This window comes from Vombatus ursinus, unplaced genomic scaffold (genome assembly GCF_900497805.2).
Source record: "Vombatus ursinus unplaced genomic scaffold, bare-nosed wombat genome assembly UNPS02006779.1, whole genome shotgun sequence".
Taxonomy (NCBI): domain Eukaryota; kingdom Metazoa; phylum Chordata; class Mammalia; order Diprotodontia; family Vombatidae; genus Vombatus; species Vombatus ursinus.
This window is the reverse complement of record NW_020946557.1, coordinates 12,024,063-12,041,882: the sequence shown is the minus strand read 5'-3', so window position 1 is coordinate 12,041,882 and position 17,820 is coordinate 12,024,063. Positions and strand designations below refer to the sequence as shown.

Below are 17,820 nucleotides of genomic sequence, written 5' to 3'. Positions count from 1 at the left end.
TCCTTCCAGAGTTAATGGTCTCCATGTTTAGAAGGATTAATCTAGCAGCAAAATACAGAAAGCACTGGAAGGTGGAAAGAAAAAATGGAGAGACTTTAAGAGAGAAGATTTTGGGCTAGGGTGGCAGTGTTCATAGAAAATTAGAATGTACTGAATCCAGAATTTAGAGCTAGAATTGGCTTTAATCCAATTCCCTTGTCTTGTAAATAAAGAAAATGAAATGCAGAGAATTAGAAACTGAATCTTCTGACACCCAGTCCACTTTGTTTTTAAACATTATGCTAACCTAAATGATGAATTGAAGATGCACTGTGAAGCAAAAATGTGCAATAATTTATGATTGAGTGTGAGGGACAAAGAAGAGGGAAAAGTTAAAGATAACATCATGTTAAACCTGGGGGACTAGGAAAATATTAGTGCCTGTGGCAAATGGGAAGTCACAGGCCGTAACTCTGTGCTTTTCTAAGCAAGGAAAGTTAAGAAAGGTTTCTATCCTCTTGCTGCCAGAGCTGAAGGGTCAGAGAGTGAGGTATGAAGACTTTTGATGTAATTTGAATTGCAGAGAAATTAAATGACTTGCACCAAATCACATAGATAATATTAAAATATTGTGTGAATGTATTTTTCAGCTGTCAATTTCTAATAATAAACAATATTAATGTTTCCTTTATTTTAGAAAATGAATTATCAGAAAAAAAATTACAGTAAAATCTCACTAATTCAGACTAATATGTCTATAATGTTTAAGGTCTCTTTTGGTTCTCAATTACATGTCTTGCCCAAGTAGCCAGGGCACAGGCTCAGCCCTTCGTGAGAAGTGCCCTAGGTAGAACATGTACCACTGGAATTGGCCAAGGTGCAAGCCTTTCCTTATGCATATCTCATATGATGAAAAACCATGTAGCACATTGGTTAGAGGGCTAGTCTTGAAGTTGGGAAGACCTAGTTTCAAGTTCTGCATTAGTCCCATACTAGTTGTGTGACTATGGACTAGTCCAGGGGTGGGGAACCTGTGGCCTCGAGGCCACATATGGCTGTCTAGGTTCTCAAGTACAGCTTCACAGTCAAAGGGCTGCACTTGAGGACCTAGAGGGCCACATGTGGTCTCGAGGCCCAGGTCCCCCATCCCTGGACAAATCACTTAACCTATCAGTACCCTGGCACCTCTCTAAAACCAAAAGTGATGAGACTTGTTGATCTGCCTTGCTAGAGGGATTTTCCACTTTGAGATTTCTCTACACTGTTTAAAACAACAACAAAACAAAAAATAAAGCAGGTCTCTCTCCACCAACACTGCTGAAAAAAACCCCAATACTTTAAATTATGTGTAGAAACCTTTTCATCTCACTGTATTCACTGATTTTCTAATCTTAACCTTTTCTTGTGTTCTTTATAAAAATCATGAAAACACTGAATAAATTATTTCTCAGCTAGTGCAAATTTAACATAGGATGGACTAATAATATGAAAAGGTTCCAAAAACATTTTCTGGTTTCTGAAATTACCTTCTTTTAATTCTTTATCTTTAAAGGGTCATCTCTGTAAGATGATTTAGGGGAAAATTTTTAAATTCCTCAGTATTTTGCTAATGTCAAATGAGAGAATGTATGTAAAAGAGCTTTATAACCAAAAAGCGCCATATAAATGTACTCTATTGCTTAGCATTGTGAGGTAATGAAGACTAAACCTCTGTTTTCATTATTATAGGGAAGTCTGGATGAGAAAACACCCTCACTGATGCAAGTTAGCACCTTCTATGCAATTTTATGATCATAGAGAATTGCTAGGGGATATTGAAAGATTAAGTGACTTGTCCTGGGTCACACAGAGAGTCAGGACTTGAACCCAGATTTTGCTGACTCTGAAGCCAGCTTTTTATATACCACCTCAGATGGTGTATAGTACAAGGACTAGAATCCTTAAGTAATATAAAACTGAACCCTCTATAACTTCAAAATGATGACTTTTTAAAATAAGGCATGTGACTGAGCTATTTTTAATTTTTTTTTCAGCTATGAATTTGTGAAATATCTTAGACAATATATATACAGTACTCTGGGTACTATGATTGAGGAAGAAATGGAAAAATGTACCTCAGATAAGAATCAAGGTGAAGGACCTGGCTATGATACTCTTGTTCAACATGTTACTAAAGTAACCCAGGAATCTAAAGAGTGAGTATGCTTATATTAATGTTTTAAAGACATTTGTTTTCCCAGGTGTCGTTTGCTAACATAATCACATTCAATTTCACTTCTGGTTTCAGTCAATATAGACAACCAAGGGATTTAGCTATGAATCAAGGAATGTTCTTCAGATAGAAAGAACTGGTCATCCATTTTCAACTATATCAATGGCAATTCCAACAAAGATTTAACATTTCATATTTAATTAGTAAAGATAGCAGTATAACTACTGACTTTCTGTGTCCATTTTATAGTTGATAGCAATTTTGTTGGCCTATAGATTTTCTTTTCTTTGTTTTAAAAAGACTTTGAGAAAGGAATCTCCTTTATAAGACTGTATCCCCATTTTTAGTTTGCAAAAGGTAGTCATTGAAGTGCATTGCCACCATTTAGATGTTCCACCAAACCCTAATGTGGATTCTAGTCTACAATTCAACATGTACTTTTGAGTGCCTAAGGTATGCTTAACATGATCCTGAGAGCTATGAGGAATGCAAAATCGGTATATGACATAGTCCTTATTCTCAGTGATCTTATTTGGTGATCTGATATGAAGAGCGGAGAAGAGAAAGCTCTTGGTGAATGTCCTCAACTTTTTCGTAATGTATGAGACGAGGTTCTCATCCAAGATGGTGTGGGGAAGAGGGAGCCATGAAATATGAAAAGGTTTGGAAGAGCTGTTCTGGTGAGAGGGATAGTGAGTTGATTAGAGAGGTGTAAAAAGATTGCCTTGTTGCTCAGTTTAGGTTATGTAACAAATTTTTAGTGCATGTAGTACAGTTTTGTGATTTTTCTCAAGTTGTGTTAATTAGCACATGTATAGGAATGAAGGCAGTAGTTAGTGGGAGTGACCCAAGGCTGAGGCAGGATTGGTGATATCAGAAGGTGGGAAGGTGGGAAGAGAAGAGGACAGCTTAGAGTTGAACCAGTTTACTTCATCAAGTGTCAAGATGGGGAAGGAAGGATAGCTAGTGCAAGGTTAATGATGTGAAAAGAACTGAGAGGTCCAGAGATTTCCCACAAACCTGCTTTGCTCTTAAATCATTTCCTTTCTCATTCCTTCTATATTCTGGTTTGTGGCCTTCTGGAGTAAGTATTCCAGAGAGCACAGAGGAAGAAATAGGTAGTTTTAGAATGGGACATTGCAGGAATTGGGTTGAGAGGAATGGGAATAAGGTATAAGGCAGTAGGGGATAAAGAATAGGGTTTAAATGATGACAGCTAAGGGTTCAGGAACTCTCCATTTCTCAGGAATCTCTAGGATGAGGAAGGCATGATAGGAGGGAGTTTTTCAAGTCTTTGAGCAGTGAGTTCAGATAGGTTTTAATTGACTATAGGGATTTTTGAGTGGAGCAGTTAAACGTCCATGACTATAAGTAGTGAATTTTTTTATGACATTAGTGTAAAGGTTGAGCTGGAGGGTAGAAATAGAGTGAAGTCAAGAACGTATCCTGAGTGGCACAGTGGATAGAGCACCAGCCCTGGAATCAGTCCACCCTGAGTTCAAATCCAGCCTCAGACCACGCATTTGACACTTACTAGCTGTGTGACCCAGGGCAAGTCACTTAACCCCAATTGCCTTACAAAGAAAAAGAAAAAGAAAAAAAAGAAAAAAAGAAAAGAATTTATCCTGAGTACTACAGAGTGCTGGGCCTGGAGTTAGAAGACTTGAGTTCAAATCCAGCCTCAGATACTTACTAGCTGAGTGCCCCTGGGCAAATCACTTTACCCTGTTTTCCTCAGTTTCCTCATCTGTGAAAAGCTCGAGAAGGAAATGGCAAACCACTCCAGTATCTTTGCCAAGAAAACCCCAAATGGGGTCACAAAGAGTTGTTCACAAGTGAAAACAACTGAACAGCAGCAACAATAGCACCTATGTCACAACAACCCCAGGAGGATCAAATGAGATATTTACAAAGTACTTCAGCACAGTGCCTGGAATGTAGTAGACACTATATAAATATTAGCTATTATTAACTTTACAAATGTTCTTTTAATATTCCAATTAAATAGTGCAGAGGGCCTGTAGTAGGGTAGTTGCTTTGGGAGTAAAAGTATTAAAAATATTGAGATAAACATTTTAGGATGTGAATTTTCTTTATTTTTTTTCCCCACTGAGTTTTTTTGGACATAGGGGAAAAAAAAAGTGATGTTCTTTCCTAGCAGTCTATTTCTAGCAATATTAGAGTATCATTCTAAATGAAATGATGAAAACATTTTATTAGTTAAGATTTTTACACTGTTTTAATAGCTAAAATGACAGGGTGAAATCAAGACCTCAGAGTTATTTTCAGTATTGTTAGCAAATTATTGTTTAGCTGTGGATAAGCCATTCTAATTTTATTTTATTTCATCCATGTGTGAATGTGTGTGTACAATGATAATTACCTCAGCTGAGTCAGGTAACTTTTTTAATGAGTGTCATTTATTTTGTGATCTATACATGAAAGCATGTAAAGAAGAACTGTACATTAGTTTTCTTTCTACATTAATTTTTTTCCAATTTTGTAAAAAATTAGTCAAGCATAATGTTGTAGTAAACATACTTTGCATTTATAAATTACAAATCATATTCTTATTAAACATATTTACAATTTTTTTGCAGATAGCTCTTTGAACTTAAAATTCACCTATTTGCATATTTCCTTTCTTGGTTTACCCCACATAGTGATTAGGGAAGTTGTATAAAACTGTGATTTTCATTTGTTTTTTTTATATTTAGTATGTGTTCTATCTTTTTTTCACTTAGTTTTTGTCCCTTGTATTTGGAGAAATGTACTTATGGTGACCCTATCCTGTTTCCTTTTCTGGATTTTTTTTTTCCACTAGCTTTGTGCTAACTTTGCAAAGGGTGTTTATGCATTCTAATTCAGGCAACTCTTATTTATTCAGGGTTATACCCTCTCCCCCTCCACCAGTAACTTCTTTAGGGCTATTTGGTTTCTGACCCTACCTTCAGAAAAGGAAAAGAAAGAAAAGAGGAAGGAAGCAGATTGCCATTTTCTTACATATCAGAAGCACAGGTTTTAAAGGTTTTATGTGGAAAAAGGTTTATAATAGGTCTAAAAAGAAAATTTTAGATTGCTGAGGATTTCAGATACTGTTGCTGTTTTTTGCCTTTTACTTTGATTAAAAGTTTATTTGGTCCTTTCGCCTTCTTAAGGTCTGCCTGAATTCCTAGTCCCAGTTTTCCTTTCTATTTTAATCAGATTCATGATCTTAGATTTTGAAATACTTAGTCACTTGGTACCTGAGAATCCTTAGGCAATTCAGGCAAACAGGAACATAAAATTTTTTTTTTTTTTTTCCACTTAGTCAGCTAGACCTTATTTAGGCTTTCTGCATTTTAGGTAGAATTTCCCTTTTTTGTATATGACAAACCTTGATCCTTTAGAGCAGATGTTCCCAAACTTATTTGGCCTACTGCCCCCTTAAAAAAATACTCACCGCCCCCCTGGAAATCTACTTTCTTTAACCCTGTAACAATTTTTTGAAATTTGTGTCACTGGAAGCTACTACCGCTCCCTGGATCGGTCCAGCCGCCCCCCAGGGGGCAGTATCATCCACTTTGGGGACCTATGCTTTTAGAGCTTGAAGAATACTGATTTATCACTTTGCACATTAATTCACCCTCATGCTTCTACTTATGTATGCAGTACATATAATTAAATTTTCCAGTATGTTTATTTAAAATAGGGATTTTCCTCATCTATAAAATAAAAGTGTCGAACTAGGTGATCTCTGAGGTGCTGTAGAGCTCTAAAATTTTATGACTATGTTTGTGTAAGTTTCCTTGCTGCCCTTCATCCCATTAGTTATGAATGATTTGAAAGTCTTCACCAACTAAGTGGAGAAACCAAGCTTATATCTTAATTAACTGTAGGCTTTAAGAGATTGAAAGGACCTCACAGGCTCTCCACTCCAACCTCCTTTCTACAGCATTCCTGACAAATGGTCGTCTAGTCTTTACTTGACTCCTTTGATTGACAGCTTTGGTTATACTCAAATTATACTATATGGCTCAGTTATTACCCTGTGATTGGGAATGCCTAGGAGACATAAATAATAGTCAGGGCAGACAAACCCTAGGGAAAGGTAAAAGAAAAGGAGTTGACAGAAAGAAAGGAGCAAGGAAGAAAAAGGGCAGAAAGAAAAATAAAACAGAGGAATGAGAGCAAGCAACAATAAGTTTCAGTTGTCTTTTAGCATCACCCATGCCAGAAATCTATGAAATTTGCTATTCTTGTCTGTGAAGCCAAAGAAACTAAATTGATTACACATGAATTCTGATTTTTTGCTAATTGTAAAATATATCTGCGATTATTGCCAATACCAAGTTTCCTTTTTCAGAGAAATCAGAGTAATTTAGGTTTATATCTGTGGCTCCTTCAAACAATATTTTTGTTTCTGAGGGCATTTTAACAATTTTTTTATTAAGTGAAATAAAAATACTTTGAAATAAGTGTCTTGTTTACAGTTTTTCATTTGATCCACTTAACTAATGGCTTTACTCTTTAACAAAAGTAGTAATGGAACTCTTAACTTTCAAAGGTATAAAGAAATGATGCATTCCCTGAAGAACATCATGATGGTTGTGGTGGAATCTTTAATTAACAGATTTGAAGAAGATCAGATACGAAATAAAGAGATGCAGAAGAAAACTGTAAAGGGGAAATGCAGTAATTATTGCACTGACAATTGCTCTGACAGTGACTCTTCATTTAATCAGGTATGTTGTTTAGTTTTTCATTCATGCCATGAAATAAATGTTGAACTTCATATAAACAGTAAAAATTTGATTAATGGAAGTTATAAATATAATTAAGTTTTGTAGGTGCCAAAAAATCGCAATTCTCCTGGCTACTCTGAAAACAACAGAACCTTCATCTGTGGGATTTAAATCAGAACCAAGGCAGACTTTAATACTTAGCTAGAGTGGAACTAGAAGATCAGAGACTGGAATTTAAGCCTTAGCCTTTAAAATCTTGGATTCCTAACTGAGATAATAAGGATTGCTTACAGTTTAGGGAAGTTGAATGGAAAGATCCCTGTTTGAGGCTGGAGAAATGTTGTTTTAAATGAAGCTGAGAGTATGACGAAACCAGGATTCCTAGCTCTTCCCCCTTTCACTTCTCCTGTAGTACTCCCCTGTAGAGTCCACTTCAGTAGAGCAAATGCAAGAGCTAGTTTTAGTAAACAAAAAAAATATTTTACTGTTGGTTGAAAGAATTTTGAGACATAATCTGTATACAGAGTAGGTAAGTTAGTTACACGTTCTCACATTTCTTATCTTAATTAGATTTTTTACTTGATTACTTTTAGTCACATTCCTTTTTTCAACATTTATAAATTGACTGACTACCACATGTCATTTCCAGGAGTTTTTACCCTGACAATCCAAGGCCAGGACTAGTCTTTTCATATGCTTCTTTGGAACCTGTGCCCTGGGGTTAGGTGGTAGTCAGTTTCCATTCTGCTAGATTTCTCTGATTGGCTGGGCTTAAAGAGTGTCTGTCTGATACTTTATGCAGGATGGTGGGGCACAGAGGGTATTTGGGCAAAGTCACTGTAGCAGTGAGAGTCTTTAACCTTGGACTAGGCTGCATAAGCCTGTGAGTGTGTTTAGCACAGGGAGGCTGTTGGGGTGAGGGGGATGGAGTGAGCACTCTTAAGTATATGCATTTTCTGGTATTAACTCATAAAAAAATTTGACCTTACTGATGATTCTGTCTTTTTCTTCTTCTGTGAATTTAACTGTAGTTATTCAATGTATAACAGGTATAATTCTTTTTTTAGGATTGGCAGGTTCCATAGGATTGAAGACAATGACTGATATGCTATCTTGCTTGTCATGTGACCCTCACTGTCTTTTTTTTTTTTTTTTTTTAAGGCAGTTGGGGTTAAGTGACTTGCCCAGGGTCACACAGCTAGTAAGTGTCAAGTGTTTGGTCTGAGGCCGGATTTGAACTCAGGTCCTCTTGACTTCAAGGCCGGTGCTCTATCCACTGCACCACCTAGCTGCCCCCCTCACTGTCTTTTCAACATATATATTTGATTATTTAGTTGTTTTTGAATCTGTTCTTATTGAGAAGATGAAAGTGGTAATTATGTGATTGGACAGGTTTATACCTAAACCTTCCTTATCTTTGTTTCCTACATAAATGATATTAAGAAAAAAAATAATAATTTTCTTCACTTCTTCATATTGTCATGTTTTAAGTAGTTTATAAAATTTTAAAGCAAATCATAAAAATTTCAGATGGCAATATCACCAAAATTGAGAGCTTCCTTGTTCAAATGAATTATGGTAGTGATAAATATTTGCAGTTGGAGAATACATAGTTATATTCTGGAAACAATTTAAGTTAATGGTTATGAGAATATTCCTCATCTCATATTGAAATGAAGTAATTGATTCCATGATTCCTTGGGGAAAAGATTACACACAATATTCTTTATGGATAACTTTTAAATAGTACTATTGCTGAATATAAGACATTTTGATTCTTTAGCTCAGTGAGAAGCTTTTTTTTTCCCCCAAGGCAATTGGGGTTAAGTGACTTACCCGAGGTCACGTACAGCTAATGAGTATCATGTGTCTGAGGCTGAACTTGAACTCCTGACTCTAAGGCCAATGCCCCCATCCACTGCACCACCTAGCTTTCCCAAGTGAGAAGCTTTAATAGGACTGGTTGTGGTGGCACATACCTGTAGGCCCTGCTACTGGGTAGACTGAGGCTGGTGAATCTCTTTGAGTTTGTAGTGCTGAACTGCAGTAGAGTTAAAGCCAATTGAGTCTTTAGGCTAAATCTAGCACCAATATAGTGAGCCATTAGGAGTGGAAGACCATCAGGCTGCCAAAGCGAGGGCAAACCATCCCAAATTAGAAATAAAGCAGGTAAAAACTCCCATGTTGATTGACAGTGGGATTGGGCCCTTGAGTGACTACTGTACCTCTAGTTGGGGCAAGCTAGGGAGAATCAGTTTCCAAAAAAACAAAATAAATTTCAATGCTAAACTCATTTAGATCCAAGAATTATTAATTATGGATGCTTACACTGGCCAGTTATTTTCCTCTTTTTTATATTGTTTGCCATCATCATTGCATTATCTTCATGAGAAATTTCTGTCTATGTATATAGTATTTTATGAGGTGCTAGTCCAAGGGTGGGGAACCTGAGACCTTGAGGCCACATGTGGCCTTCTAGGTCCTCAAGTGAGGTGCTTTGACTGAATCCAAACTTCACAGAACAAATCCCCTTAATAAAAGGATTTATTTGGTAAAACTTGGACTGAGTCAAAAGGCTGCACCCAAGGACCTAGAAGGCCATATGTGGCCTCGAGGCTGCAGGTTCCCTACTTCTTTGCTAGTCAAAGCAAGCTGCATTTAAGCCTTTATAGTCCAAGACGCTCTGTTTAGACAAGTGAACAAATGTTAATTAAGTACATTAATTATTTAATGAAGCCATTTTCCTTGTCATGTTACCCTCAGCATCTTTTCAAACTATATATTTGAATGTTAAGTTGTTATTGAATCTGTTCTTATTAAGAGGAGGAAAGTGATAATTATTTGATTAGATTTTTATTTATAGACCTCATATCCACAGAGTTCTACTCTAATGTTTTACCATTCTGTGGTCTTGAGCCTGCATTCCTGAAGGCTATACAAGTAGAATTTAAGTCCTGGCAAATTCTGTCATGTTGGAAAAGCTTTGAATTTGACCCAGGCTATGTCTGCTTTGTGAAAATCAGCCTGGATAATCATGAAGAGGTTCATCATCAGTAGATTTACCACTTGGTGATGGATTCTTTGGCCATGGCAAAAAAATCTAAAATCACTCTCAGCTCTGTGTGAACCCCTTTTAATTCTGCAGTAATAGTAGCCAAATACTGAGAAAGAAGCCAAGGGTGCTAAGAATCAATTTTTAGACAGTTTGGTGCAGTGGAATGTGCACTGAGTTTCGAATCACAGGACCTTGGGCAAATCACTTAAATTCTTTGGACCTCAGTTGCCTCCTTTGTTAAATGCGACCATTCAGCTAAATGACTTCTAAGGGCCTTTCTAGTTCTAGATCTATGATATTCATAAACTTAACTGAAAATAATCTAAATCTGAGATTCTTGTTGAATAAGCAACAAGTGGGCATACTACTAGAGAAACTGAATTGCTTCACTGTTGATGTTTTCAGTCAGGGGTTCTTAACTGTGTTTTTGCCACGGACCCCTCTGGCAGTCTGGTGAAACCTCAGAGAAACAGAAAGTGTATGTTACAAAATTATTAAGAAAAAAAAAGAAACTCCTCTCTATAGGCTCTCTACCTTGGTGATTTCAGAAAATATTATGAGTTCATTTATCATTTCTGTGCATATGACTGCCAGTTTATATAAGCAAAACTAATCTCTCTTCTGGACTGTAGTCCTTTATTACCAACTATTTGCTAGGTATCTCTACTCAGGTGTTTTGCAGGCACCCAAACCTCAATATATCCAAATTGGAACTCCTGTACCCCTAATCTGTCCTTCCTCTAAACTTTCCTGTTTTTCTGGGGAGTCCTTCCAATTACTCAGATGTACAATTTCATCTTTCCCCACCCCATCCTCTGTCTTTGTACATCCAAGTCTTTTGAGTTAATAGATTTAGAGACAGGAAGGCCCTCAGAATCCGTCTACTCTAATCCCCCCATTTTACAAATGAGAAAAAAGACCTAGAGAGGTTAAGTGACTTGCCTAAAGTCACACATTTAGTCCCAGAGGCATGATTTGAACCCTGCTTTTAAAGTGCTTGTGGTCTACTATAAACCTGTCTTCTGATGACCATCCTTTCTCTAAGGAATTTGAGTTATCAAAGTGTGGGAGAGAAATGGAAATAAAAGGACAAAGAAAGGATTAACGTAAACCACCACCACCACCTGCAATAACCAAAAAAACCATAGAAATGCCTAGAACCTTATATGTTTGGATTTTAGCTATTTTCTTAAGTGGTGTTTGTGTTTATCACTTTTGTGTCACAGATTTGTTGGGACAAAAATAGTATGAGTATGATAACATCTTGATCTAGTAGCTTTCTATATACTGTAATTAAAAAAAATGCATTGATGGTATTCATATGCAAGATGAAACTGTGTTCCATAGACTTCTCAGTTATCTGTCTTTGGAAGTAAAGATAGCTCATTTTATTTTTCTTCATTTCATTTTATGCCTAGAAATTCTAGTTTTTAAAGCACTGATCATGAGGATACTAAATAAGTTAAATTTTTTCATGTGTTTAATATATTTTTCAGAGTTATAAATTTAGTCAAGGAAAATTACAATTACTTTTAGAACAACTGGACCCTGGGCAACCTAAAGAGGTATGTTTAAAGGAAGAACATTCATAAAACTTTTCTGAATTATAGACATGATGAAAGCAAGATAGTAATTTCATCATAACCAGCCTTAGAGTAGTTCTGATTTTTCTTATCAGATGTGCCTGCTTTCAAATTAAGATCATTTAGGATTTTTAAGGCAGTTTCTTAGAAAGAAATAATAGGATTCAGAAAAGTATGCTAATATTATTTATATTTACATGTATATGTAAATATTTTAATGTCAATTTAATTAGTATATTCCTCCTTCCCTCCGTGAAACCATCCCTTGTAAAGAAAAAAAAAGAAAAAAATAGTTCAAGAAAAGTAATCAATATGCAAACCAAGTGTGATAATACATGCAGTATTTCACATCCATAATTCCCCACCAAGAAGGGTTTATCTTCACCTTTAGTTTCTGATTTGCTTATCTAAAGACCTGAGCTACATGCAACTCTTGCAACTATGTCTTTCCCAGGTGGTTGGAATTGTTCTTTTAATATAATAGGATGATTAAAGGACATTGTGAGTCATTCTACAGATCCCATGAATTAGCCAGTGCATATTTCTTTCTTTCTTTCTTTTTTTCAGTTAATTAATTATTTTTAACATTGTTTTCTTTTTAAATTTTGAGTTCCAAATTCTCTCCTTCCCTCCTGCTACCTTCCCCAGTCACTGAGAAGGGACATAATATATCAGTTATGCATGTGAAATCATATAAAACATATTTCTATATTAGCCTTATTTTTTAAAAAGAAGCAAGAAAAATAAAGAAATTGAAAAAATATATACTTCAATTTGCACCCAGACTTCATCAGTTCTTTTTCTGGAAATGGATAGCATTTTTTTATCTTGAGTCCCTTGTAATTGTCTTGAATCACTGTATTGATCAGAGTAGCCCAGTTTTTCACAGTTGATAATTATTATAACATTTTGTTACTGTGCACAATGATCTCCCCATTCTTACCACTTCACTTTGCATCAGTTCTTAAAGGTTTTGACATGTTTTTCCGAAACCGTGCTCATCATTGTTTCCCTAAGCATGATAGTACTCCATCACAGTCAGATGCTACAACTTGTTCAGCCATTCACCAATTCATGAGCATTCCTTCTATTTCCAATTCTCTGCCACCACAAAAAGAATTGCTGTTAACATTTTTGTACATATAATTCCTTTTCATTTTCTTTGATCTCTCTGGAATACACACCTAGTAGTGGTATTGTTGGGTCAAAGAATATGCACAGTTTTATAGCCTTTTGTGCCTAGTTCCAAACTGTTCTCCAGAATGGTTGGACCAGTTTACTATTCCTTGTTTTTTTTTGTTTTTTGTTTTTTTTTTTAGGCAATTGGGGTTAAGTGACTTGCCCAGGGTCACACAGCTAGTAAGTGTCAAGTATTTGATCTGAGGCCAGATTTGAACTCAGGTCCTCCTGACTTCAGGGCCGGTGCTGTAGCTACTGTGCCACCTAGCTGCCCTCAGTTTACTATTCTACCAACAATTCATTAGTGTACCTTATTTTTCCTCATCCCTTCTGGAGTTCATTTCTAATAGGTGTGAGGTAGTACTTCAGAGTTGTTTTAATTTGCCTTTCTCTAAGCAATAGTGATTTGGGGCATTTTTTTATATGACTATAGATAGCTTTGATTTTTTCTTCTGAAAATTGCCTGTTTATATCCTTTGACCATTTATCAGTTGGGAAATATCTCGTATTTTTATAAATTTGACTCAGTTCTATACTCCATATATATTTAAGAAATGAAGTCTTTATGAGAAAAACTTGCTGTAGGACTTTTTGATATTGCTTTGTTTTCTATGGTACCTTTTAATAAAATGTAGTTACCCTCATTATCCCTTTTAATTAGGTCTATTTTTGCTTTTGTTTTGTCTGAGATCTTAATTGCTACTCCTGAATTTATTTATTTATTTATGCTCAGCTGAAGCACATTATTCTGCTCCAACCCTTTATTTTAACTCTGTCTGTATCTTTCTGTTTCAAGCACTTCTCTTGTAGACAACATATGGTTGGATTCTGGTTAATAATCCATTCTTCTACCTGCTTCTGTTTTATGGGTGAGCTCATTCCATTCACATTCACAGTTGTGATTACTGTGCATTTCCCTACATCCCATTTTCTTCTTCATGCTTTCTTTTTATTGTATCCTTGCTCAGAAATCTATTTTATTTCTAACCATTGCCTTTCTTAATTTGCCCTCCCTTTAGTCATCCCACACCCCCTTTCTATGATTTCTTTCTTCTCCTGTTTCTCTATTGGGTATATTATAATTTTATACATAACTGTTTATATAGATTCTTTCCTCTTTTAACCAATTCTGATGAGAGTGAGGTTCACCCATTGCCTGCCATGCTCCTCTTCCCACCCCCACCATGCTTTTCCCCTCCACTGTAAAAGCTCTTCTTTGTATGCTTTTATGTGAGAAAATTTTTTCCATACTACCTGTGTCTTTCCTCTTCTCCCAGGGTTCACACCTCTTTGCTATTTGTTTTTATTTTTTTGGAGATTATTGCAACATAATCAACTCACATCCATGCTCTCTCTATGTAAATTCCTTTTAACTGTCCTTATAATGATAAAGTTCTTAGGAGTTATATGGATCACCTTCCCATATGGAAATTTAAATAGTTTATCTTTATTGAGACTCTTATGATTACTTTTTCTTGTTTAACTTTTTATGCTTCTTTTGAGTCTTGTGTTTAAATGTCAAATTTCCTATTCAGTCTTTTCATCAGGAATGCTTGAAAGTCCTCTGTTTCATTAAATGTCCACTTTTTTTTTCCCCTGAAGGATTATGCTCAGTTTTTCTGGGTAGGTAATTTTTGGTTGTAATTCTAGCTCTTTTGCCTTCCATAATATCATAATTCAGGTCTTCTGCTCCTTTAATGTGGAAGCTGCTATTTGATCATGACTTTGGCTCCACAGTATTTGAATTGTTTCTTTCTTGCTGCTTGAAGTATCTTCTGGAATTTGGCTGTAATATTCCTGGAAATTTTCATTTGGGATCTCTTTCATAAGGCGAGGGGTGGATTCTTTCAATTTTGATTTTATCTTCTGGATCTAAAATATTGTGGCAGTTTTCCTTAATAATTCCTTTAAAATTGATGTCCAGGTTCTTTTTTTGATTATGGCTTTCAGGTAATCCAATAATTCTTAAATTATCTTTCCTTAATCTTTTTTCCTGGATCATTTGATTTTCTTATTAGATATTTCACATTTTCTTTTATTTTTTTTTCATTCTTTTGACTATCTTATTGTTTCTTGATGTCTCATGGAGTCATTATCTTCCACTTGCCCAACTCTAATTTTTTTTTTTTGTCCAAAAATCTTTAATATAATAAGGAGGAATGAAGTTAGTTTTTGTAGCCTCGGCTGCCATGGTGGCCCCTGGCTTGCTTGAACTTTCAACCCTTGGATCAGACATATGGTTTGATGTGGCTGTGGGGAGTGCCTGGTGCCTTCCCAAAATGCCTGTATACCTCGTGGCCCTTACAGGGACCAGACAGCAAGACAGTGCCCTGGCCCTTGGGCGAACTCATGGCCAGCTGGTCAAAGGTGAGAATCTTCCAACAAGCCTTGAGGGTGCAATTCCAGGCATTGCTGGTAACATGAAGGGCACACACCTTCAGCTTGGGGACATCCTGGATCCTCACATCATCTGTCATGGTCCTAACAACAACAGCTGTCTTGTTCTTCCTGCTTGGCAGCTTCATTTTCCTGATCATTTAGGACAAGAACGGGGGAGGGGCTGGTTGGTCCAGCTCATGAACAGCCTTTTCATTACAACCTTGTGGAAGGTCGAGTTGGTTCAGCGGGCCAGGAACTGGTAGAGCTTCACCAGCAGCTGCGGGTAGATGTCCTGGCTCTTGGGCTCCTTGCACCAGACTTTCTGGTCCTTGTTGTGGTGAATGTCAACTCCCATGCTGGCACCCTATTGAATACTGGCCCAACTAGGAAAGACCGACATGCTGTGGGGCAGACTGGGAAGGCTCCACCTCTAATTTTTAAGGACTTACTTTCTTCAGTGAGATTTTGTACTTCTTTTTTACAGTTGGCTAATTCTTTTTTTAAGGAGTTCTTTTATTCAATGAACTTTTGTGCCTCTTTTACCATTAAGGAAATTCTGACTTTTTTAAAGTGTTATTTTTTGTGCCTCTTCTACCAAGCTATTCATTCTCTTTTCATAATTTTTTCACCGTAACTCTCATTTCTTTTCCCAGTTTTTCTTCTATCATTCTTACCTCTTTCTTTGATACTTCTAAAAATTCTGGTTGGGCATGGGTCCAGTTAGCATTTTTTCTTTGAGGCTTTGCTTATAGCTATTTTTTTTTTTGTTGTTGTTGTTTGCTCATTTTCCAGTTAATTTCTTGACTTTGAATTTTATTTTAAAGTTGAATTCTGCTCACCTGGGTTGGGGAGTCACTGTGCCAAACTTCAGGTTTTTTTATGCTGCTGTTGTCAGAGCTAGTTCAGGGGCAGGGGTGTGGGGGTGGGGTTGGTGCCTCCAAGGTTGTGTGATCTTGGGAGAGGTATGATCACTGCTGTTCTGGTCCACACTCTGCTCTTTATCCAGGAAGACCCTGGTCCCCTGCAGCCATGAGTGTTAGCATTCTCTTTGCCTTAGAACTGTGCCCAAGGCTCCTGCTCCCTTGTGACTAACCCTGAACACTCTTCTCCACTTTGGAACTGCCCACTATGGGCAGTAGTTAAATTCCTCCATCTGTGTAGGCTCCGTAAAAGCTTCCATCCCAGTGTCACAAACTTCTCCTGCTGACCTCCTAAATTTTCTTAGGCTGGAAAAATATTGTGACCTGACCTTTTTTGGGGTCCTGCTACTCCAGAATTTGATTTGAGGCGTTGTCTTAAAGTTGTTGGGAGGAGAGTGTTGAGAGAATTCAGCCGGGTTGCTTCTAATCCTTTATCTTGGCTCCGCCCCCTCCCAAAACATATTCTAAATGATTTATTCGTGCTTTTTTTTTTTTACCTCACTTCCTCATAACTACGTCCTAGGGTAGAACCTTCCCTCGTACAGTTAAACAACCACAAAAATTTAGAGTGTGAAACAATTTTCTAGCCCAAGACAACTTAGGAGGTTGTCAAGAAAGGTCTGTCTCACCAGGGTGGTGGTAAGCCCAGGAAATACAGCACAGGTAGTGCAGGCCACATTTTGGAGGCAGCTGTGTCAGCAGGACAGCAGCCTCAGGAGCTCTCAGCACACAGATGGTAGATGGTTTGGGCAAATGGTCAGAAGGAAATTACAGGGGACCCTTTGCTGGCACTGGGTGTAGCACCCTTTGCATCACCCATACAGAGTTCTGGGCCATGGCCCCAAGGCTTTTGACTGAGCAGGAGCCCTAGTGTCAGGGTGTTCCAGAGTGGAGAAGAAGAGAGGAGCATTGTGACTTGTGACCACAGGATAGCAGGGTGCCTGAGATGCATTTACAGGTCTAGAAGGAGCAAGAGCATTTGTGGCCACAAGCACCCCTCTATGTACTGGTACTGTGACCAGAGCTCCTGCGTATTATGTTGAATAGAGGCAGCAGGTAGCACAGTGGATAGAGTTCTTAGATTGGAGCTAGGAAGACCTAGGTTCAAATCCATCCTTGGACTCTTACTAGTCATGTGACCCTGGGCAAGTCACTTAACTTGTGTCTTCTTCAGTTCAGTGTCTTCTTCAGCCCTACTTGGTCACTGTTTGGGCCCTGATTGGCTCAGAATGAATGTCAGTAACAATTGTTTCTGTTTTGGCCAGAACCTCTGAGGGTCTTCCCCTCCTAGGTCTATTTTTTTTTTAAGAGGCCATTCTTTGCCTCATTTTTTTATTAAGCCTTAATCACTGAATGGGCGCTGTCTCAGTCACACTGAAACCTGTTAAAGACTTTAACTTGAAAAGGCCAAGGTCCCCTATTGCATCCTTGACTATCTCTAGTTGTCTTGATCTGTATCTGGCCACTGGACCCAGATGGCTCTGGAGGAGAAAGTGAGGCTGGTGACTTTGCACAGCCCTTCCTCACTTAAATCCAGTTCACTTTCATGTCATGGCATCACCTCCCTGGTGTCATGGTCCTATTTGAGAATGAAGGACACATAGCAGCAATTATCATCTCTATGCTAATGATTCTCAAATCCTTTTATCCTGTCCCAATTTCATCACTGGTCCTCCAATTTCACATCTTCAGTTGCCTTTCAAACATCTTAAACTGGATGTCCTGTAGGCATATTAAACTCAGCATGTCCAAAACTGAACTCATTTATCTTTCTTCCTAAACCCTACCT

General features: G+C 37.3%; 1 protein-coding gene and 1 pseudogene across 2 annotated transcripts in view; one reads left to right on the top strand and one right to left on the bottom strand.

Moving 5' to 3' along the window:
• Nucleotides 1–17,820, top strand: part of TBC1D32 (TBC1 domain family member 32) — a 232,465-nt gene that overhangs the window by 7,610 nt on the left and 207,035 nt on the right. For both annotated transcript variants that reach the window (XM_027848616.1, XM_027848617.1), the window contains exons 3-5: nt 2,013–2,174; nt 6,738–6,915; nt 11,467–11,535. In XM_027848616.1, the coding sequence (XP_027704417.1) occupies nt 2,013–2,174; nt 6,738–6,915; nt 11,467–11,535 (409 nt within the window). The remainder of the gene's footprint in view (nt 1–2,012; nt 2,175–6,737; nt 6,916–11,466; nt 11,536–17,820) is intronic.
• On the bottom strand, nt 14,898–15,466 carry LOC114033168 (annotated as a pseudogene).